Here is a 25,726-nt window from a genome sequence, read left to right on the forward strand (position 1 = left end):
AGCCCTTTCTTGAAATATATATTTGTGAATGGGAGTGGAAACTTTTTCTTAGCCAGTCTGAGTTTTATGGAGAAAAACTTAATTTCAGTAGACAGAATCAATTAATAATCTCATATGCAATAATAACCCGCACCACCCAAAGGTCTAAAAAACTGGCATCTTAAGACTTGTAACAGAATAAATGAAGAGCAATTTTGCTTTCTCAGTTCTGACACAGTAGTCTTGTTGGAATACTGAGTAGGTTCATTTAACAACCTAAAAGGTTTTCAACAGCTTACTGTTTTTTTAGTGAATTTGGTTGACTAAATGAGTTTGGGAAGTTTGGTTTTCACTAACACAAAATAGCGGTCTCAAACTTGCTTAATCAAGGAACGAGGGGGGCTGCAGCTTGCCTCAGCACTATGAGGGTGGGTCACTTTAGATTCAACAGGTAACCAAGTACACATTTCTGGAACAGTATATAGGACTACAACTAGTCCTTCTGCTTTTCCAAAGCAAAATATATATATATACTGTAATAGCAGAAATGTGTTTGTCAGTTATCACTTATTTATTATTTAGCTGATAAACATCCTCAAAGTTAGGGTGGTATTGGTGGCGGGTTGGGATTATTTTTTTTTTAACTGGCTTTCACATCTTACAGCCAGGTACACCAGGCAGGCTAATTCTGATACCTGGTATAATAACTTGGATTTGTTTTATTTAATTGAATCTCAGTGATGCATTTTGCCAGAATAACTGTATTCCTATATGGTAGATTGTCTTACTCAATAAGTTTGATTCTATTGTGCTTTCATAACACACCCTAGACCTTAATTAAAACAAAAAGACATTTTTGATGAGATACGGCTGTTTTGTTTAACATATATTAATTTTTTTTCTATTTACCAAATGTTAGCAGAACATTTTATGCTTTTTTATCTTCAATAGGCATAACCATTGTACACTTTTCCAGAAAATATAGTTGCATTGAGTGCATTTTAAAAGAAGGTGGTGCAACACAGTGAAGCTTCAAGACTTTGACTAATCAAAGGAACATCTACATTAAAGACCAGTCCTCAAATGCCAAGTAAAAAATAAAGCACTCCATTAGAGAAAGTGTTTCTGGTTTTGAGTTGTGTTTCTTTTATGGTTTTGACTGTGGTTTCATTACATTGATAAGAAATGAGAATAATAATGAAGTCCACAACCCAACCTTGCTAAATGTTCCCACCTATTCTCTTGTCTTCTAAACTGAAGTCTTTAAAATCTCTGCTACTCATAAACAAAGTAAATATATTGAGTATACTGTATATATATATATTCTTTGAGACTTCATGCCAAACATGTGATGCTTTTCCTCTAAAAAGTCTTCATTATGAGCATGACATTGAAGGTTGAGATTTTCCCTGTGTTAATGGTATTTATACTATTTAGCGACTTTTTAATGGTATCTGTAGTTCTCTGTGTGAAGTAATATTTCTACGTTATGTGTGAAATTTACTATCTTCCATCTGTGCTATTAGCTTGTTCAAGAGCTCAGGTGTAAACTGAAAAGATTCAGTTTCATCATTCTTTTCTCATTTTGCACAATCCTTTAATTACTCTACTTGCTCTTCTCTGAACTGTTCTACTGCTGTTATGTCCTTTTTTGTAATAGTGAGGCTGAAACATTATACAGTGTTTTAGAGGTGGTCTTAAATTGGTGGTATGCAAGTCAGCTATAGCTTTTCTTGAGTTTTACTCTACATATTCTTTTAGTGTTTCCCCTTCTTCTTCTGTTGTTCATTTCAACACACTGGTTGTGGACGGTGATGAGTCCACTGTGAAATACAGGTTCTAATTTTGTGCCATTTGACACCATCCATGCTACTTGTAATAATAATAACAAATCTTTGCATTTAATAGCGCTTTTTTCACTACTTAAAACGCTCAGCAATTGCAGGTTAAGGGTCTTGCTCAAGGGCCCAACAGAGCAGAGTCCCTATTGGCATTTGTGGGATTCGAACTGGCAACCTTCCCATTGCCAGTGCAGATCCCTAGCCTCAGAGCCACCACTCCGCTTTGTACAATGAATACACTCTAAACGTCACGCTTACCTTTTACAGGCAAGAACATACTGCCAGAGAAAAGTATGAATGGCTTACCTTCATAAGACTGGATGTTGTTAACCAAAATATAAATTGTAGATAACAGACAAAATAAAAGAATAATCAATTAACACAAGCTGAAAAGTAGAATTAGTTAAGCGTCACAACATTTTGGCTATATAGTCTTCATTACATGTGTAACCGAACAGGAAAAAGCAGGTTATATACTGTATATGTAAATAGGGAAGGACCGAACAATTGTACAGTGGATTAAAGAAATGAAAGAAAAGAGTAAGTGAAAAAAGCTGCCATTGGAGAAGATGAAGGGAGAGCTTAAATTGTTATTCAGTCATTAATAACTGGAGGAATACGTTATCCAAGGCTGAGAATGAGCTTAGCTTCTTTTATCTTTCTTTGAAAAATATATTTGAAACCATTGTGAAATAACACATGTCAGAGATCAGTGTGGTTGTGGTCAAGAGAGGCAAAATTTTCAACAATAGGTTTCATAAATTCTTTGTTGTTAAGTAGTTGAATGTGTTTCTTGAACTGATTTGTCATCCAACTCCATGTTTCACCTTTGTAGATGATGGGACATTTTCTATAAACAATAGAGTAAATAAGGTTTTTGCACTGGTATGGGCCTGTTGTTTATTTTTATACTTTCCATATACAATTGTATCTTTGTAACATATTTGAAAATGATATATACTGTAGCAGCTGCTGTTATAACACAGGACACACACAAACTCCTCCACCTTATCAGAGTTTTAAGTCTTGTTGATGCTGATATGTAGCCTTCCCTCCTTTCTGAAGTGGTGGAGTTTTTTTGATTGAAAGTTTACCTTATTGCAATCAAGAGAGGGGTCACTGTCACATTCTGCACTTTGGTAGCTGCAAGTCAACTTGATGTTTTTGAAACTGCTGTATCATTCATCTTTCCCATTCCAAAATAATCTAAGAAGGTTGGCCAACTGTAATCATCACCGCTAACTTGAACATTAAAATCTTTTAAGACAAACAGTGATTTCTGATGAGGTACTTCACTGATGAGTGCACTGAGATCTTCATAAAATTTGTCTTTGGCTTCCAAGGTAGAGGCTTAGTGTGGGCATGTAGGTGCTGATTTTGCTAACCAGATCCATAATGTTTGAAGCAGAATCATTAGCAGCATTTCTGTTTCACCAGTTTTTGGTATGATGGAGGCAATCAGTCTATTTCTTGTTGCAAACCACACAGTATGTTCTCTGATCTCCTGTGGTGGATTGGCCTGCCAAAAGAAGGGTAAAGTCTTTATCCAAAAAATTTTTGGAGGAAGTAAGCCATTTTTCCTGCAGAGCAACAATACCCATTTGTTGCCTACATAAACTATTATTGATGACACAGTCTTGCATATGTCACTTATCACTTGTTAGATCATCTGTACATCCAGGTGTCATATATCTTATGTTCCAAGTGCATATCCTGAGAACATGGAGTTTCTGAGATTGTTTTGTCTTAGCTGGTGTAAAGTTAGATATCCACCTGTCAAGTTCCACACACCTAGTAGAGCAAGTGGACCATGGTGGAGCAACACATAATTGACTGGGGACTGCCCAGCTTGAGGTGGGTGATAGTTGCCCAATGAGTTCAGAGAATCCTTCCCTCAGACGAAACCTCTAGAACCTCACTCACTCTACACCAGTGATCACATAGGCATAGAACTGGCAAAATGCTGCTTCCTGTGTTAATGCTGAAAAGCCAACAGATGGCACTTTTCTGAAAATTCACTTTAGTAAAAAAAAAAAACTCGCCCCCCAAAGTTACCTCTTGGGCTACAGTTTTGGTTTTCAAAATAGACTATGATCTGATCCAATCAAAGTCGAAAATGTGCAAAATTTTGTTGAGAAGATGTTTAGGCATTGAAGAAATCAAGTGATTAAGTGTTGCAGGTGTTAGTTTGTCCCATTCTTCCTGCAAGCAACGTTTTAGGTGCGCAACAGTACGGGGTCTTCGTTGACGCATTTTTCGTTTCAAAATGCGCCAAACATTCTCTATATGAGACAAATCAGGGCTGCAGGCAGGCCAGTCAAGCATCCGCACCCTCTTCTTACGCAGCCATGCCTTTGTTATGCGCGTAGTATGTGGTTTGGCATTGTCTTGCTGAAATAAGCATGGGCGTCCCTGGAAAAGACATCGTCTTGAAGGCAGCATTTGTTCCTCCAAAACTGAGATGTACTTCTCAGCATTGATGGTACCATCGCAGAAGTGCAAGTTACCTTTGACGAAGGCACTGACACAACCCCATACCATGACAGACCCTGGCTTTTGGACTTGTATCTGGTAACAGTCTGGATGGTCCTTTTCCTTCCTTGGTCCGCAGCACACGGTGTCCATTTCTTCCAAAAAAGATGTGAAAACCGATTCGTCTGACCACAATACGCATTTCCACTGCACAATGGACCATCCCAGATGCCTCCGAGCCCAGAGAAGTCGACGGTGCTTCTGGACACTATTTATGTAGGGCTTCCTTTTGGCACAGTACAGTTTTAGCTGGCATTTCCTAATGTAACTACGTACTGTAGTGCTTGAGAGTGACTTCCTGAAGTGGTCCTGAGCCTACGCAGTTATATCATTTATTGATGAATGACGGTTTTTAATGCAGTGCCGTCTGAGGGCTCGGAGATCACGGCCATTCAGTTTAGGCTTGCGCCCTTGGCCTTTGCGCACGGTAATTTCTCCAGATTCCCTGATTCTTTTCACTATGTTATGCACTGTAGAGGGAGAAATGCCCAAATCTCTTCCTGTCTGTCTTTGAGAAACGTTTTTCTTCATCATTTCAAAGATTTTTGCCCGCACTTGGTGGCAAACTGGCGATCCTCTGCCCATCTTTGCTCCTAAAGGAGTAGGCCTTTCCTCGATGCTGCTTTTGTACCGAATCATGATTGCAATCACCTATTAACATCACCAGTTTCAAATCACATCATTATTTAGTTATTATACCTCATTACTACCCCTTAATTGCCCCCATCCCAACTTTTTTTGAAATGTGTTGCAAGCCTGAATGGCAAGAATGGATATTTATTTACAAATCAAATGATGTTGACAAAAAAAAAATGAATTATTTTGTGTTCTTACTGTCTGCAATGAAATAAAATTTGAGGAGAATTTATAACTTGCTTTTTTCTTTTTTTATTCACATTTTCCACACTGTCCCAACCTTTTCTGATTTGGGGTTGTATTTGATTACAGTAACACATTTTCTGAATGCAAAATAAGAGAAGAACAAGTCTAGCTAATTAAATAATTAGATCATTAATAGTAAGACTAACCCATTGATATGTGAAATTGGCTTAAATGAAAGCTTGCAGACACATTTTGCAGCTATTTGTTTCAGCATTGCTGCATACAAGTCTGTATTTAGACTGTGCCTGCCATTGATTTTCACCTGTTGGCTCTTTTTGAAAACTATTATTGAATTCACCAACAGCAAGTGTCACTCACAGCTTGGGTATTTGTGAGCAAGGCGGCTATGCTTTCCAACCAAGAAGGATGCTTCTACCACATGTATGTAGCAGTTTTGAATTGTGTGGCTTATAGGCAATGGGTTTCATGAAAACAGAAATGGAATCAACAAAGGAACAGACATTTTCTAAAAGTTGTGGTAAAAACTAATTTTTATTTAATTGCATGGCATCTAAACAAGAAAGCCTTTACTTTGTCACACACATGATGAAAGAAACAAAAAATGAAAGACGTATCCACTTTCTGAAAATTTCACTGGGAAGTAAAGAACATGGTATAATACAACTGACTCTAACAAAATGAAAATCTCTAAGAGATTTTATACAAACTGTAACAACATGTTGAAACACCACCTGATACAAAAAAATACACTTAAGTTTCATAGCAACAGTTCAAGCAATGCATCAACTGCCATACACTCTAATGATAGAAACCCAATAACACATCAACTGCTACAGAAAATAGAAAATGTCATAGCACCAACTTTCAATAATAAGCAGAGCTCAGAGAAAATAGGCATACACTAAAGATGGATTGCTGTACAGTGTAACAGCTAGTTGTAATTGGGGTAACTTAAATTCTCAAATGACATAGAACTGAATGGTTTGCTCTCTTCCAACTTGTTATTGTATGAAAAAACTAAAATTGTTTTAACTTTGGGAAGCAATTTGGCTTAGTGTTTGCTGATCCCTACAGATTCAGTTTCTTCTTCTTCTTAAGTTTTACAATAGTTCACGTTCAGTTCTCGTCACTGACTCACTGCGTGACCCGGGTAAGTCACTTAACATATTGCAGAGTCTACTGTAGAAACCACTGCAATACTGTGTAGCATTACAGAAAAGTGCCAGCTAAATGTGCAGATAAATTAGATTTTTATGTTATCCAGATACGTATTTAAGGAGCTGATTTCTGTACTTGAAGCTTTACATCATTTCTGACAAATGGTGAGATGGTGGAATAAGCTGTTTTATCTTCTGCTCATTTTGCAAGAAAGTGCATGAACTGTTGTCATCACTGGCTTTTTGGCCCCCTATCTGTGTTGCTGGGAGCAACACATGGCAGTGCTCAGAGATTCATTATTTTTATGTTCAGAAATAGAATGCTAAGCAGTACAATGCAGTCACTGGACTTGTACTTATCTGCAACAATTTGGCAAAGATGGTACTCCGAAGTGTAACGCGAAAGTCATGTCTGTGTTTGGGGGAGACAAGATGAATGTAAAACAGCATGCACGTGGCAGCAAGTTTCATTTGTAAATAAAATTTTGTCAGTTGCTGAAATGTGCTCTCTATCTATCAAACACATTTTCTTCGTCTACTCGTTTCAATAACCTACCACCAACTCATTATTATCTGAGCCAAACCCTGACTGTCTGTAGGCAGAGGAACACTGTGGACTGAATTATACATGTCAATATTTAGTTATTGTTCTCAAAAAGAAGAATTGATGAAGTAACATGCTCTTTCTCCATTTTAGTCAGCAGAGCATATTCTTATTTCTGCTACTGCAAAATATCTAATTTCCTCTGATATTCTCAAAAAACATAATTTTTAATGAATGCAGTTTGATTTTTCTTGAAAGATATGAATCATAAAATGTAAATGTAAAATAGACAAACATTAAACAAAGCAAAAGAAAGACACAAAAAGAATGCATGCAGCACTGTTGGCTTGATCTTTTATAAAATAATCAAAGCCTTTCTTTGCCCCTCATAAGTTAAACATTCACTATGTCTTGCCATTTTATCAGAAATTCACATCATATACAAGTGGAAAATATATTAGGGAATCACATCCCAGTTTGCAAAATAAACCCAACTCCTTTGGCTTTTGCTAACCAAAAAAATAAGTCTTTGAATATCTTCTCTTATGCAACACATTTTTCCTTTAGTTACTATAGAGTATCTATCAGAACCAAAGAGGGTAAGTCAAAAAGTCAGATCTTCCATAACTGCTCATACATTTTCCAATGCTTTCCCAAATTGGAATATCTAGTAATTTGTCAAACATAATGGAAATGATTATTTCCAACAAATTTTGACTATGATAACAATCATCATTCTTCAGTTTTCTCATCATGTTGAGGGTTGCATGGGCAACCAGGTAAGCTGGGCTACCTGGCCACCATATCTCCACACCTTATTTTACCCCTTACTAGAAATTTCAGATACTCCCAGGTCAGCTGACATATATAATAATTCCACCTGACCTAGGTCTGTCCGTCCCTCTTTTCCTAGTGGGCCATATCTTGAACACATTATGAGGGTAGCTTTTTGTGCTTTAGCTTCCTCTCACAATGACCTACTGTATATGTAAGATAATTGGTGACATCAAATCACACTCATCTTTCTGCACAATGCGAGAGCCTTAAACACCTATACTCCTGAATGAACATTCCCCTGTGTTGTCATCTTACCAACCCAGAACCCAAGCAGAGTGTGCTATAGAGAGCTACCATTCCAAGAATCAAGTGCTATCCACCCAGCCAAATATTTAAAAAAATAGTTTTCTGAAAATTTGGACAGACTCAAGTGTGATTTCATATTTTGCTTTTAACACTGGCCTTCACTAGAATCAAGAGCAACCCATCCAAATTCAATATGGTAACATTCCGAGAATTTTTGAAATGATGCAAATCTTTTACCACATGCAAACATATTTAAAAGTAACTTAAACTGAAATAGAGCCTTTTCTAATGGTTGTAACTTTATGTGCTAAAGAGGAACTTGTAATTCACATTCGGGAAACTGCGGTTAAATGATGAAAAACAGTGAGCAGGCTGCTGCCATGGTAACCTTGTTACTACACCATTTAGAGAAAGAGAGCTTTTTAACCTCGGTTAACAACACCCTTTTCCTTTTGAGTTGAGTTCTCAAGTAAAATGAAGAAATAAACAGAAGCAGGATTAACCACAAGTGAGAGCATGGGTGCAAAAGTAATTGTGAGAATATGGCTCCATGTGTAGCCCATTTATACTTAAGTTTTTAGCATATAAAACTTTCTTTCTTCCTCTCTTCCAAAGTAATTTTAGTAATCATTTTTATTGATTGTTCCTATTTTTCCTTTTCCAACCAAAACATGATATCTCAAATAAGGCAGGATAAAATAGCTCAGCTTGCTCACAAAGAGTTACTATTTTAACTAACATGCATGATTTTAAAATGTTGCAGAACCACAGAGAAATGGAAACCTTTGTGATTGGGGATTCAGAAAAGTCTGCACACCCCAGATAATACACATAAACATGGGGAGGACATGAAAGCTGCACATAGACAATGACCAGGTGTGGATTCAAACCAAAGTTTCCTTTTTGATATTATACCTCATATATTAATACCAAGCATGGATTTCATCACAGCCTTAGTAGCTTATGTCATGTTCTGCTTGCTGTGGAGAACTCATAAAAAAAGAGGGAGGGAGTCCATGAACAAATGTTCATGGACACACAGTCTGTATCTAGGTTAGTTTGTTTTTACAGTAGATTTACTCCATGTTGTCAGCTGTGGCTGGTGCTTTCCTTGGCACTGCAGTCTTGCAGGTCCAGCACCATGGGTGTGAATGCCATAACTGTGTGGAGTTTTCACATTCTCCCAGTATCTGCATGTAGTTTTCTTCCTGTATCTCTAAAGATGTGCAGGTTAGATTAATTGGTGATTCTTAATTGGCCATGTGAGTGTGTATGGACTGGCCTACTGAAAAATACAAAATACAGAGTGTTACATTTCTAATTCTGGTGTTTCTCACAGTACAATAAAATATTAACTATCAGATGAATGCATTTCTACACCAGAAAAATGATGATTCTTGACACATGTTAGTAATAAGAAGAACACAGGAAACAGAATAACCAATTAAACTAGTAGTAATATTAGAAAAAAAAAACATATAATTTGGAATTTCCATGATTAATTCTTGTAGCAGTTCAATTTCTAGCAATAATCCTTCCAGTTTCTTTTTTCTCTTATTGTGAAGTTTTGTAAAATCTCTTGCAACTAGGAGTTGGTTTAAATTAAAGATTTGTAATTAGTGTGGCTGCAGTGGGCTGGTGCCCTGCCCGGGGTTTGTTTCCTGCCTTGCGCCCTGTGTTGGCTGGGATTGGCTCCAGCAGACCCCAGTGACCCTGCAATTAGGATATAGCGGGTTGGATGATGGATGGATGGATAATTAGTATGGACAGTATAGGGAGCCCTTGGTTAGTCGTGCTGCTACATAGCTCTAGAGCCTTGGGTTCAGGTCTTGGTCCAATAACTGCCTTTTTGAATGTTATATAATCTCCCTATATTCTTGTGAGTTTTCCTTGGGATACTCTAATTTCTTCACAAAAACACAAAAATAAAAAGTAGTTTGACTATCATCACTACTGTGACCATAGATAAAGGAATACACACCATTTTTCTTTAATATACATTATTTACCCCATGCAGTTTGTAGTGATTGCTAAGACATTTTAATGTCATGTTTTCATTTAGAATGGAGATAACAAAGGTTCTGAATATGGTGTCTATAGTGAGCAATTCTGGTCAACAGCAAACAACATCAAAAAGCGTCCATGAAAAAAATGTCATGTTACTTGTGCTGCATAATCTAAATGTCAACTCATTCATTAGTATGCTCATAACATCCCAAACACACAGATTTTTATTGAAATATTGTTAAATAAACCACTTCATGAATATGTTATTGTAAATGGAACGCACTCGGATGCAAACAAACATCTGAATTGTTCACCAGCTTTCCATCCTTACATTTATATTTGCAGTACTGAGCCAAAACTGGAGTACCCTGGGATTCCTTAGTGGCACTCTGTAAAAATGAACTGGTGCATTGACCTTCTGCTCATTGAAGCATCATGGACATGCACAAGTCTAAGACATATTCTTTTCCTGACAATGTTTTCACTTGATTTTCTTAAACTTTTAATCTTTAATTTTTAATGCATAATTTTGTATAATAGTAGATCTATTAATCAAAGCAAATATTTAACTATATCAGAGTTTTGACACTCACAGTATGTGGTTAAATGTCATGAGATATCTGTTGTCCAGAGTACCTAACCCTTTTTTATGGTGTTAATTTGTTAAGTAATGAACACTTACTAAGCACAACTAAAAGTGAAATTTCTTAACTTTCACTCATTCCTCTAGTATTGCATATGGGGATTTTAACAAGGGATTGCAGAGTTTTTTCATTGTGATGTTTATTCCTTCATATGTACTCCAAAATGCTTCTTTAATTAATTATTTTTTTATTTAAATACAAACAGTAGCATGGTTTGATAAGGAATAAAAATTTGAAAGCCTAAAATTTCAATACTATTAATTTACAAAAATTATACAGTTACATATGAATCCTGATCAAAAGAAGTAGGAAAATAACTCAAGTTAGATATGATTTCAAGTCAAAAATTAGAAAAATAAATCAAAGTCAGTTGTGAAGGTTGAGTGTTTTATGTTTTAAAGGTTCATTATTGTCAATGTTAGGTTTGAGTTTTGGTAAATGTAAGTGCAGAACTATTCCATATTTCAGCCTAGTCCTGGATTTATTTTTATGGATGGACTTTGGCTACTTTGACTGAAACAAAAGCTTTCAGATGTTGATTAATATTAATAACACTAAAACGTAATGTTAAATATGTGTATTTTATTAACAATAAACATAAAAAACAAACATATTAAACACCATAGCAATAGAAATCATGATATTACATAAATACAAGCACAAAATGAATTATTTTTCAGAATTAATAGCATCATATTGAAAAATTATATTTAAATAATAACAGAAAAGATTAAATAAACCATTATTAAACTTGAACCAGGGCAGCAACTCTGGTTGTACCATAACTAATGCCATATGCAGACACAACCCACTGGCATTTTCAGATGAAAACGTTCGCTGGCTCAGTGTACACACTTTTATCTAGTGGGACAAAGCAGTATTTCTGCTTTCAAACATAATCAGTCTTCCTTAACTTTGTCAGGTGGATTGCCCAGTAGGGTAAATGAGTGCGAGAAATTTCAGTTTTACCTTTTCTTATCACTGCTCACCAATTTCCTGTTTGCTTATCAAAATAATTGGCAGGTCTTTCTCCAATAAAATGTCTCAGTTCCTCAGGTTGTCAGCTTTCAAATAAGACCTAGAAAATATGAAACTTAACCCGCAGTAGTTCTGTTTACATTTATATAACATTTGTGCTAAAGATGTAGTGTGCCATCATGTCCCAAGCTGGACACTAATAGCATTGTCTTTTCAGCATTTTAAATATTTCAATTGTTTAAATATTTTTTCTAATTTATAATATTAAATTTCAGGTTTTGCTGCTTTAGAAAATCAAGACTGGTTGTGGGTCTCATTTAAATACATGTTGTCATTTTACTTTTGCTAAAGCTATTGTTTGAAAATGGAAATAGCAAATTTAGTTGAATTTTACTTGTATGAAGGCAGTAGAAATAAACCAAAATAACTCTTGAGCCCTGGTGTAAAGAGGCCTAGTCATTTCGGTGGCTGAAGGTTCAGCCCTGCTATTGCCTCACTCTGTGACCCTTATGCAGTAACATAATCATTCTGAGAGCATCAGTCATAAAATATTTTAAAAAGTGTAAGTTTTCACTTGTGATTTCTAAGTTTCTTTGAATCAACAAATAAAGAAAATCAATTTGGTTGCCTATAACAGAGATTTATGCATATTGAACACCTGTCTTACTTTAATTTTGCTAATTCTATTTTATGTGTCATTTAAGTTGCTGCATAAGAAATGCATACTTTTATGCATTTTATTTTTCAACAGGTTTCCCCCAAATAACAGATAAGATTATTTTCTGTTTGTAAAGCAAATATTCAGAATACCCCATCCAGGTCCCAGGGTGCTTGTGGGTAATGTTGCTATTACAGTCAGCTGAGAGAATTTTTACAGTAAATATTTTTTAAAAACTAGTTTTTATTTCTTTTGAAATCGACTTTATTCTAAATCTTTTCTGAATTTACAGGAAATTCTGACAATGGAGAAAATGACCAGAACGATAAAGGTAATGTTACTCTTACTTCAGACTCATTGGATAGATAGTGCTCTGTATGTGCTGTATGACAAGTCACTATTGCTATGTTTGAACAAAAATACCAGAGAACAAGAAGTTCCTACCTTCCCATTCTGTACTGATGAAAAAGATTGCAAGAGCTTCTGAAAGTGTGCAGATGAAAACTTTTACAAGAAAATGCAGATTGACAAAATATCTTTTTTTAAGCAGGTGTGGTAGTCAACATTCATTCTTCTTTGGTCTCAGAAACTGATATTTTGTGATGGAGGCTTTTTGGTATATATTAGAGCTTAACTGAACAATCAGATTAATAAACAAAAGCATTAATATCTATTTTAATAAACAAAGGGGTTTCTACTGATGTCTCACAGCTCCAGGTACTTGGATGTAAGTCCCTGTTTTGTCCCTCTCTATGTGGAGTATATACATTATCCACCAAGTCATTATGATTTTGTGATTATTTCAGTCTTCTTCTTTTGTTCATAGATAGATAATGCTTTATTTGGCTCAAGAGGAAATTTAGCTTTGCATTGTTTGACTGGCATTTCTGAAGTGACCTATGAAATGCATGAGTGTCAACTTATCTGTGGTAGATTTAGTTCCTGTCCTGCATTCAATATGACTGGTATATGCTTTACTACCCTGTGATGAAAGCTGTAGACTCAGCAATTGGATGGACCAATTGAAGTGCATACATGATCAAATATCAAATAAATACATGCAGTTGATATATGTGTATTTATTTGTTATGGTGATGTGTGATAAGAAAATTATATTAGGGGAATCTGAACATGACATGATATAAGAATGCAATTCCAAATTGAAAAACACTATGAAGTAATAAAGACATGATCAGAAGAAAGCGCAGCAGTGCTATAGGTAAGCCTTAATTGTACAAATCCCCTTTTTTCATTCTTATCTCATCCTGAACATAGACATGAAAGTATGTATGTCACTTGGTTCCTCTTCTGGAGCTGGAGCCATCTGATTATCATCTGACACCATAAGAGACAACCAAATGGATTTCAAAGATTCAAAGGAATTCAAAGAAAGCATTCCTTTGTTTTTCTGTAATGAAAGGCATTTTTATTTCATAGAAATGTAGTTTTCTCCCCAATTCTCATTTTTGTATTATATAGCATAATGTCATCATGTTTAAATGTAAAGAAATTTAAAACAAAAACCAAAGCAGGAACATTACTCTATATACTGTACGTAAAAGGAACACATTGGTGAATCGGTAAGTGATCCTGCCTCATAGCTCTATAAAACTTTCTTTGAATCATAGTACAACAATTATTTATGCAGTGCCTGCACAACCTCCATGAGTGTTTTCTCTGGGTACTCAGTTTGCTCCCACAAAGATAAAATGTGCATGCTTAGTGAACTTGTGAGTCTCCCTTAACCTGCTGTGGAAGTGTGCATGTGTGTGTGCGTGATCATGTGTGTCGTATTATTTTAACCTTTGCCTACTGTAAACTTCCAATGATGAAGCTGAAAAGCACAAACAAGCAAGCTGTTGCAGTATGACCTTCAAGAAACTGATGTGGCCATTCTCAGCAACTATTTCACGAGTGAAACAAGTTGTTATAATAGAGCTAAACATCAGAACAATAGACTGAAGTGTTATTGTGTTACTAAAGAGAGCTGACAATGCTGTCCAAACATTAACGAGCAGTAGAAGTCTCCCTAAATATAGTAATGTCCCTTTAACTCAACAGGTTTGTTCTCCATTTTTCACAAGTGCAAGGGAGAGCAACAATGTATTTTTAATGCCAGGAGGGGAATGGTCACTTTAGCAAATCTGCCACACTGTTACACTCGTATTAACAGCAGAATGTTTTGTGAAATGAGGTGAGGGAAATTGTCACACGGCTATATGATTACTATATATAGTACTTAGAAGTGATTTTGTTAAAATATGCATGAATTCAAGATAAATTCTTTTATTTGAAAAGGTCAAACACTATACAGCACAACATAATACTTCCTTGCAAGTATGCACTTATATAAGAAATCACACATTTATGAAATGCTATATTCAGGATAATATTATACCCCCAATAAATTTATCCTATTAGAAGGAAGATTTTTCAAAAAACGTGTTTCTTGAACCTCAGGTGAAGTATGTGAAACTTCCAGACTAAGACAGAAACAGAAACACACATAATGAGAAGTTGAATATATTTATGGATGTTAGGAACACAATAATATTTGTGCCATTTGGTTTTATTACATTTTTTGGATTATGTTTATTGCTATTTGTGTTTTGATCATTTTATTATTATTACATTAATTTTTTTTTGTTTGCTGTTTCTCTGAGGACATTACAACTTTCTGTATTGTTTTTCTTGGGTGCCACTACGTTTGTAACAATGGAATCTATTACTAGTTATGTGTACTGACAACACACAACATGGGATGTTATCATGTCACCTCTTATAGGGTGAAGGTACACTTGGTAATATGTTCCAACCTTTAGAAAGCATAGAAAACAGCCTGAGTAGGACTAGCATAGTTCTTCAACATTTCACAAAAATAAAAAAGTAATTAGAGATTTGGTTTTAACATCTTATTTTTGACTGTGAGTTTCAGATAACCACTTGCTTTAGGTTATTTTGTGACTCTTCATTCCTGTGCTTTTACCTGCCTAGTAAGAAAGAACACAGATAACTATGAAGAGTTGGGGCACCCCCAGGTAAACCCCCAGATATTGAAGTCATCAATCTTAAGGTCTGCAGAGAGAGGAAGAGATAAGGTATTAGTCAGCAGCGCCCTCTTGCGTTCTGGCAGGAAATTACCATTATCTGAACCTTTAAGCTGCCCCCAATGCGCACACACCTATAGATGAGTCAGTAAATTGTAAAAAAAAAAAAAAATTTATAACAGATATTATTTCAAAATGTTATTTTTGAAGACCATTTTTATTTCACAATGTGACTTTTCCGAATGACTTATTTCTAATGGCTTTTTTATTGCCAATGGTATTTATTTCAGAATACCTCTTTTCATGAAGGTTTTGTCACATATAAATCAAGACCAATGGTCTAAACTTGTTCATATTGGTTAATTGTTTGCTGTTGATTATTTTTGCCTGATTGTAGATGGTAGACTACTAAACACTTTTAGTGCTCCTTTTCTCACATTAAAACTGACAAAACATTAAGATAGTAAGAGTTGTGATAGCTAGTTTTACATACAAAATAAACTAAGAAAATTTACGATATTGTTACTGTACCAAGCAACTGGTGCATACTGTATATCAAATGAAAATAAACTGTGCATTAAAACCACAACAACCTAGTTACGTATTCTCATTGTTCAAGGTAAGTGCCTGGCAAAAGAAGACTCACTGCCATCTCACGCCGTCTCCCCTCTTGAACATAATACTAATGCCAGAATCTCTTATCGCCCCTTAACATTAATATTCTATCTCTCTTGCAATCTCCCCAATATTTCTTTCAGTTTCCCCAGTTCAGCAAGAATAACCCACAACTCCTGCATGAGGCTATTTATTCTCTCTCTGAAAGTCAATACCTATTGTCTTGAATGTTCTCAAAGCTTTTGGTATACAGAGGTTTCCTCCCTGCTCCGTTTTGAATCGGTTAGTGCCCCAGCAATCTGATGAACAGTGTGTTGGCCAAAATATGACTGTAGTTTAAAATGATCTGTTAATGTTCAAATGAACAAATGCTCTTAAATATTCACGTTGATAAAGAGGTCCCCAGTATTTTATGCTCAAATGAATGCTAAATCTGCGCAGAGGGCATCAGGGAGCTTTTCACCTAGAATTTCCAGCCTCGGAACATTCAGCAGGAATGTGTGCGCATGTGATTTCTGTATGGGCATTAACTGTATTGCCATGATGTTCTGTCAGTCCTAAATTTCTAATGACAACTAATGATAACTTCAACATCATCAGCATTTTCAGGAGCAATTCTGTGTGAGCATTTCCAATAGATTGTTAATTTGTCTTGGAACAGCCACATGTGTTGTATGATCTTTGTCTATTCAAACTAACCACTTGAACTTATAACTGCCACTGTGTATTTGCCAGTTGGAATTCAAGTACAAGTAGCTCTAGATCTTTTTGCAGCCTGCCTCCTACAATTATTGAAAATATAATCAACAGCAAATCATTAACCAAAAGAGAAAGGTTCAGCTAGGTGGTCTTTGTCTTGATAGACAAGTAATGAAACCATCATGAAAAGGCATTTTGAAATAAAGTGCATTGACATTAAATGAGCCATTTGGATATGTTACATTTGGAAAAGTCACATTGTGTCCAGTCAATCCAACTAATCCTTATTTCACTACATGTGAATGAAAATTGTGGATAGTGGTGTAATTTAATAAATGCATAGAACACAAAAGGCTGGCTAAGCGTGTAGTGGTTTATTTATCACCACTGAAAGTAAACAAGTCCTTTTTTGACTAACTGCACTTTGAATGTAATCTTAACATTGACTATATTGTTGAATTGGAATCTAAGAAAAAGATGTTTTTCTAATGTAGGATGGGCAACATGTATCAAAAGAAATATATAAACTTATTTCCACAACCCCATAAAATATGTGCAGAAAAAATCAATTTACTTAAAGTCTTTAAATTTCTTTCCGAATATACAAAGGTGTGGGGGTCCTTTAGAACATGTTGTCAACAAAACGGGGGACTCTTTATGCAAAATATCACACTTTGTCCAAATCTGGGATAGTCATGTACATAAAACTTAGTTATTTTAATTTAATCAACTTAATTTAACTAAGTAAGGGGTAAATGGGAATATCGCATTTTGAGGATTAGAAAAGTATCAATTCTGAGTAACATAAACATGAAATAAGTGAGTAATGACAACAGTCCCTGATACAGATTATGCTACTGTTGAAAGAAAATGTTTTGATTGGTTTGTTTCAACACAAATGAATTATATTAGTATGACATCTAAAGTACTAGGGTGTTGTACCGTGTTAGCCATTATGAATGTAGAGAAAAGCCAAGCAAAATGACACCTTTTATTGGCTATGTAGTAGCGGTACATGCTTGGCTTTTCTCTATGACATCTAAGAAATTTAAGTCAGTGTAGCTAGAAAAAGTTAAGTAATGCCAGCAAATATAACTACTTTAAACTAAAGTAACTTAAATACATAAATTGAACATTCTCAATAGTTCATTTTTTGAGTGGCATGTAATTATTTTATAATTGCCATTTTATTTATGTTATTTTGGTTCAAATGGTTTTCCATAGAGTATTCCTTTAATCTGTTACAAAGATGTTAGAATTAGGGAATCCATTCCCGGGCTCCTGATTACCGGGAGCCTGGGATTCCCGGACATTTTTCATTCCCGCATTCCCGGGAATGAAACTGGTATAATTCCCGGGAAAACGGAAACGGCAAAGCTCGCATATATAGCGTGTAATAGTGTAAAAATCAATCAAGAAATAACAGAGTTATAGTTGAAAATAATTAAGGAGGCGCCATTGCTGCAGCTTGCACTTCATCAGACCACAGCTTTGAACAGCAACTTGAAATTGCAATGTGTCAGTCTGTTGCTTCCGCATTATCTGTGCTAAGAAACTTGCCATCACAGAATGATGACAAAAAACTGGATGCATCAGTAAAAGCTGAAATGGCAGTGTTTCAGCTCAACAGCAAGCGCGGGCATTGTTTAGAACAAGTGTATCAGTATCTGATGATTGTGCCGCCTACTTCAGTAGGCGCATGGACGACCGCATGCTGGACACGTTAATAATAATAAATTACATTTATATAGTTTTCTCAGTACTCAAAGCACTATCCACACAGGGAGGAACCGGGAAGCGAACCTACAATCTTCCACAGTCTCCTTACTGCAAAGCAGCAGCTCTATTACTGCGCCACCTGTGAGGATGTTGTGCTTTCTATGCTCTTATTACCACAACTAAATATACATGTACTTCTATGACAGCATGAACTGCTTGTAGATAAGGTTAGTCTTTTATTTGTGTCAACATATTGCAGTAGGTTTATTAAAAATAAGTGTCAGTCGTTCTAAAACCGTTCACATGTGAGATGCCCGGGAGCCCGGGATTCCCGAGAATGAAATGTGGGATTCCCAAATTTCTGGGAATGGATTCCCTAGTTAGAATGTGATAACAATTTACCAGAGTGAGTGTGCTATTATAGAAAGTTCGGAAGTTATTACCATAGCACTAGTGAGCAGTAGAATCATCTCAGGCCACATGAGTATCCCTTTATTTCAGTAGGCTTAATACTCATTATTTCAGTCATAGTCCAAAACATTAGCAATTGCAAACCTCTTACAGTATTTTACTTGTTAAAGCCCATTAGTTTCAGCTGAGCTCTCTTCTTTGAAAAAGCCAAGTAAGTAAACCACTATAGCCTTTCAGTGCAGTGTCATGGATACATGAGAGTAGCATAAACATCTGATTCCCTCAGCTAAAACGTTTTTTAAAAGATGTACAAGGATTTCTATGTGTACTGAATTGGGAGTATTGATTAAAAACAAGGCTGCTACATATGTGAACTGTATGATTTCTGAATTATCAAGTGTGATGAATAAAGTAGATAATACCCATTTCTTTCATACTGGTAAACATAGTCATCGCTAAATTTTTCTCATTTCATTTTTACAGCAGTAACCACCTCACCTGCACTCTCCACTTCACTTTCAACCACAGCTAAATCTTCTGAAAAAGGTAAGGTGCACCCGCAAGCATAAACATGCAAAATAAAACTTACAACTTCATTCTGTCAAGGCTGGGAAATAGGACACTATGGATGCTACCTGTGGTGCTTTGATTATCAACGCAGATATAAGTTTAAATTTGGTCAGAGTCTAAGAAACCACAGGTGTTATGTTGGTGGTTCTTCTGATGTCACACCATCTTTTTAAGGTAGGGCTTCAGTGAAAACAGGATATGTTGGAACCTTGAGGAATCTTCAGTTACACATAAGCACCTTGTTCAAACTGGGTATTGCTTTCAGAGTTAATAGCTGACAGAGTACATTTGTTCTATTTATATTGTCTGATAATGTTGAAAATGCTGAGGCTCAGAGATCTCCTTAGTACCCTATTGTCAAAAGTGTACAGGCCATAGACAAAACACTACTTGAAATCAAATAATGTCACTGTGGAGCTAGTTTCTATTAGTGCTTACAGAGGCTGGGTATACTCATCGCAGATACTTTCACAGACATGCTATCAAGGTTGAGTGGAGTTACTAAATTACTGTACATTTGTACAACACATGGGTTGCTGTGTTTCCACATGCCCTCCAATGGGCTAGAGTCCTATGCATGATCAAAGTATGAATCCACTCCATATACTGACTCAGAACTAGACAGTAAAAATTTTAATGAAAGGGATCAGGAGATCAGAACATAGTCAAGAATTTTGCCACAGTCATCATGGAAGATGCAAACAAATCAATAGTCAAATTCAAAATGCAAGGCAAAATGAAAGGTCAAAAGAAACAAAGCAATTTAAATACAACAAAGTATTTTCACCACACCAGAACTCGTAAACGCAAGGGGTGTACAAAACGGTCTTAATGTAGTTATTTTGATGATGTCACGGATCACACATTTCTCAGTGGTTCTGCAATAGATTGCTTTGGTAATGGCCGACCTGACAGCTCCAGAAATTTTGGAACACAGAACAAAGCAAATATACTGTTGCAGCAAAATAACAATTCTACTTTTTCAATTTGAAACAAAATGAAAAACTAGTGTTATATTTTGATTTTTGATGTTCTAAACATCAAAAAATATATAGCGTGGTGCTTATTTGTATGACAGATAGGTGAGCCAGACCTTTTGTCCTATCTTAAAGATGGATGCTACCTTTCTCCAATAGTCCACAAACCATTTACTAGCAATTCCAGTTGTGCACTAGATGCCATATTATCATAACCACTTTGTATGTATTCGATCAAGAAAATATGAGTATGCCAAGAGAAAAAAAGGGTAACTTTTAAGACTGCAAAATAGAAGTCCTCATCTCTGAAAAAGAGGCATGCAAAAGAATTTTATTACCGTATATACTCGTGCATAAGTCGGGTCTTGAAACCCAAAAAATCAATCATTAAATCAGACCCGGACCTATATGCCCGTTCAAAAGTTATGGCGCTTAATTTTTTTTTTTTACATCTTCTTGCCTCCTCCCATCTTGCATCAGTTTCTCAGACACATTGAATTTTGTTGCAGCTGTGCAGTTACCAGTTTCTTTTGCCACTTCAATGACTTTTAATTTAAAAACAGCTTCATATATTCTTCTGATCGAACGCTCTATTGTAGATAAGGGATGCTGTTATGATAAAGGTGTATGAGGGTGGGAGATATAAAAAACACTAAGCAGTGCAAACATCGCTTTGGAATAGTCCGGGTATTCCCGTGTGGTCAGAAAGACACAATGCAAAAAAAAAAAAAGGCACTGTGCTCCGTGGTTACTCTCTCAGGTACGGAAGGGTATTAGGGCCACGGAGGAGAAAAAAAAAATATGGACACAGTGAAGAAAAGAGTATATGTCGAGAATAAAGTCGAAGATTGGAAGTCAGTTTAAGAAGCATGTACAGAGTAACATGTGTCAGGGAACACTTAACACAAAGCATTTAATGTGCTATATTACTTATGATGGGGTCTGAGAAAATCTAGTAAATTAAACATTGATTTTAAAATGACATTTATGATGTTCTACTTTAATGACAAAATAAACAATCAACACGTCGACTTTAATCTCAACATAAACATCAAGATTAAAGTGGAAATGTCGAGAACAAAGTTTTCTTCACTGTGTCTATATTTTTTTTCCTTCTCCGTGGCCCTGATATGCTTCAGTTCTCAGGTGGGCTTAAGCATATCATAATCTCTTGGACCAATAGAGCGAGTTTACCGCATTCGACTTATACGACCGACCGGAAATTATACGGTAAAATCAAGCCCCGACATCCATGGGAGAACTTAAACGCGAGTATATACGGTAATTGGTTTAAGTACGGGTGTCACCAGCAAATGAAAATATGCGGAACAGCAACAAGTTACTGCTGTCAAGAATGCAGTTAGCTCTACTAGCTGCATTAAAGTGTATTACAGAGAACTGGCGGAAATTGGATAAACCTGACTGTTTTAATTCTGGGTGAATTCCATCATATTGGAGCAAACAGAGACCTACTACAGTGTGTAAAAGAGACAGCATGGGGACTGGTCATCTGTGTGAATGAGGAATGTTGTAAAAGGGAGCATATTGTAGTAAAAACTAAACTTTGTAAATCAGACATTGAAATTCTTGCTGTTGGAATTCATCCAGGTTATTTGCTCAGAGAAATAAGTTACATGATCCTTATTAATGGCTATATTCCTCCTTTTGCAAATGGGGATTCTTAAACAGAAATGATTCAATCAGTTACCAACACTCTAATAATGAATCATTCTGACCCTGCAGTTATATGTAGTGACTTCAACCATGTGACTTTGAAACAAATGACTAACTTCCATCAATTTGTGCCATGTACCACTCAAGGAAAAACAAGCTTGCTCTGCTGTATTCAAATGTTAAAGGTGCATTTAATGTAAACCTGTGGCACTGGCAGCTTTGGGCAGATCTAACCACAATCTGATCCACCTACAACCCTTTATTAGATGGCCATCAGGTAGCACCAGGGCAGTTAAGAAATTGAGCATGGATACCGAAATGGCTCTGAATAATTGCTTCCAAAAAGCATTTTGGGAATAACGTATTAATCACATGCAGGAGATATCATGGGACTCATCACTGCATCACAGACTATATTAACTTCTGTGGCATAGACTGGGTATAATTACTGGACTCAAGCAATCCAGGGCTCAGGTGCTGGAAGGGAATTTAGACAAAGTTAACTCCCTGAACTTTTTTTTTTTTTAACATATTTTCCTTTTTGTTGTCACCACCATCTTCTCTCAATGAGCAGTATCCCCACATCATCCCTACAACATCAACATGTATACCAGTTCAATCGGTACAGCACATGATGAGTCCACTTCTGAGCATCGACTTTCATGGGGAGACGCCTGAGGAGCCTACACACAAGAAAATGGAATCCAGATGGAGTCAGTCTTTGAGTTCTTAAGACCTGTGAGAACTAGCTTTGTGCTATCCTCTGTTTCTGCCATGGAAATCAACCTTTATTTTTCCAGTTATAAAGACGTCAGACACCTCTTTACCTAATTATTTCAGACCAGTGGCAGTTACATCCCACATCATTAAGACTTTTGAGAGGCTTGACCTATACTATATGAGCCCTCTTGTGAAAGACCACTTGGACCTATTGTAGTTTTCCTGTCAAATAAAGATTAGAGTGGAAGATGCAATTATCTGTCTGATCCACAAGGCTTACTCCCACCTACACAAAACTGGCATCACTTTGTGAATTATCTCTATTAACGGGTAAGCTCAGAGATATGCAGATGGGTGAGCCTATGGAGTCCCGGATAATGGACTATCTTTTGGGAAGACCATAGTTTATGAGGCTCAAGAACGAAATTGCTTATGTGGATGTGAGCAACACTAGAGCACCACAACTAACAGTTCTGTCTCATTTTCTCTTCACCCTGTACACTTTGGACTATAAATACAACAACAGGTCACCTCTCTGCATCTCCTACACTAATGAGGTGTATTGTCAAGAGAGATGAGACAGAGTAGGGGAGTCAGGTAGGGAACTTTGTTTCTTGGTGCAGAAAGAATTGTCTGGAACATAATATCATAAAATCAAGGAACTGGTTATTGAATTTCACCACCCCAAAGAGCCTCTACATCTGTTCACTCGTTATTCAGGGAGCGAGCGTAGAGGTGGTGCACTGCTGCAACTACTTAATAATAATTCATTACATTTATGTAGCGTTTTTCTCAGTACTCAAAGCACTATCCACACAGGGAGGAACCGGGAAGCGAACCCACAATCTTCCACAGTCTACTTACTGAAAAGCAGCAGCACTACCACTGTGCCATCTATGAGGACCTAAAACGTATGCAAGGCCTCAGTGAGATACTTGGGGGTCCACATCAATGACAGGCTGTTCTGATCCTGTAATGCAGAGGAACTATACTAAGTTGACAACTTAGCTGACAAAAACAAAGCATACAACATAATTTACCTAGACTTTCAAAAAGCATTTGATATAGTCCCACACCAAAGATTAATTCTGAAACTAGACGCTGTAGGTGTCAGAGGTAACCTGCCAAACTGGATTTCTAGTATCTTTAAAATTGTCAAAATATTTTTTTTTCTTTCATTTTAATTGTTCTGAGATTTTAAGGAAAGAAGATCACTATAGTTGGCCCTAAAATGAATTCAAATGTGACATTTTCTTGTATGTTATGTTATTATGCACATCTTTGTGCTACTTTAATGCTAAAGGTTTACTGACTTAAAACTGGTACTGTTTATGTTTGATAATTTTAACATTGTGAAACACATTTTTCTTTTGTCTCTTGCTGACAAAAATGAGCAATGAAAGAGTATTAATAAGTGTGCTTCACGGCTCACTCCCCAAGTCTAAATACAGTAAAAATACAACTACAGTAGATATAGAGAATAATTAATAAATCCATTATCCTACTCAGAAAAATAGTGAGATAAAACTCCTCTTGTATAGTTACATTTTTTTTTTAATTTTAAAAAGAAAATTTAAATTTCACCTTTTTAAGAACATTCTGATCCACATCTGATTAATGTAACAGGTACTAAACAATGTCAGATTTGTAGGAATTAGGAGCAATGCCATGTAATGACTTAATATTAACTAATGGTGTGTGATATAGTTTGTGAAACTACTGCAAGTGAGCTTTTCAACAAACTCATTGGAGCTGGCTGTAAAGGATGTCAATTTATAACCCTATTTATGTGAAACTTTCTTACTGTGAAGATCAGTAGTCAATGCTGCCAACAGAAGCTAATTTCTGTTTATTTTCTTGTCATCTATTTTGATTTTGAAACTAACAGTTATGTGCTGGTCATTTTTTTAGGTGAAGTCACAGTGCAGCCATCACCCCCAAGCACCTCTTCTCAGAGTTCTCTACCCCCACACATTGCAGGCAATGTCACTCCTTCAAGCACGGACAGCAAGTTGATTGGTGTCATCAGTCACTCAACCAGTGCAGAAAGTAATGCAATGCATGTTTAAGGGATTTCATTGCTACTTTTCTGTGGCAAGAATTATGTGTTTAATTCTTTTCTAATGTATTCAGTTTGATTTTTAAAAAGTTGTTCTTGGCATATAGAGTTCTTCACAAGAGAAAAATACAAACTGTCCTAATGCAAAATAATTGATTTTTAAATGTAAATTCTTCCAGATTGTTGGTATAATGGCACAAATTGTACCTTTTTGTAATCTTTCAGCCTTACACTTGTTACACATGTTTGTTTGTCTTTTTTGGATGTGTGCAGTTTGTTCTGTCTCTCAAATATGTGTGTGTGTTGTGTTTCTTAAAATTCTAAATACACAGGTATGTATGAGACAGTATGCACTGTGATGGAGCACTATTCTGTCCAATGCTGGCTCCTGTGTTGCCCCCCAGTGCTGCTTGGCTCCTGTTTGCTTCGTAAAGGACTAATAAGATTTATAATGTGAATGCCTTTCTGGAAAAGTAAAGACAGAAAACGTAAGGAGTAACAAGATACAAAAAAATTAAAAAGCAAAAGATTTTTCAAACATATGTCATTCCTAAAACCACTTCATTGATTCTCAAAAATCAAACCAGACTATTTCCATTTGCATAGATATGTGCTATATCTACTCATATTTTTATGTCATTTAAATTACAAAAATGAAACCAGGATTCATACTCTATTTACAGTATGCACTTCAATAAAAGATAGACATTTATAGATGTTTATTCAAAACTTTTTGAAAATTTTAAAACCTTATTAAAATTATATTTATACTTTCAAATAATGTCATTTTGCCACAGCAACCGTTTTAACCATTTTGTAATAAAGGTTTAAGGTTGTAAAATATAAGTGGATTAACTCTTATTGAGGGTGCTGCAGAGAAGACTCCAAATCTCAAAAAACTCAAAGAGGGGCTCAGAAGTACCAAAAGAATGGCATTTTATTAATCGTATAAAATGCAAATGAGGGTTG

The 25,726-nt window shown here is 35.9% G+C and overlaps 1 protein-coding gene across 6 annotated transcripts in view; it reads left to right on the forward strand.

Annotated features, from left to right (window-relative positions):
* ptprc (protein tyrosine phosphatase receptor type C) overlaps window positions 1–25,726 on the forward strand; it is a 162,806-nt gene that overhangs the window by 45,818 nt on the left and 91,262 nt on the right. For 3 of the 6 annotated variants that reach the window (XM_051932886.1, XM_051932887.1, XM_051932889.1), the window contains exons 3-4: window positions 12,559–12,597; window positions 19,241–19,303. In XM_051932886.1, the coding sequence (XP_051788846.1) occupies window positions 12,559–12,597; window positions 19,241–19,303 (102 nt within the window). Of the gene's footprint in view, window positions 1–12,558; window positions 12,598–19,240; window positions 19,304–24,609; window positions 24,748–25,726 lie in introns of all 6 variants that reach the window. The other 3 variants (XM_051932888.1, XM_051932890.1, XM_051932885.1) reach the window with 2 other exon arrangements.

The sequence above is a fragment of the Erpetoichthys calabaricus genome, chromosome 10 (genome assembly GCF_900747795.2).
Source record: "Erpetoichthys calabaricus chromosome 10, fErpCal1.3, whole genome shotgun sequence".
In the NCBI taxonomy this organism is placed as follows: domain Eukaryota; kingdom Metazoa; phylum Chordata; class Cladistia; order Polypteriformes; family Polypteridae; genus Erpetoichthys; species Erpetoichthys calabaricus.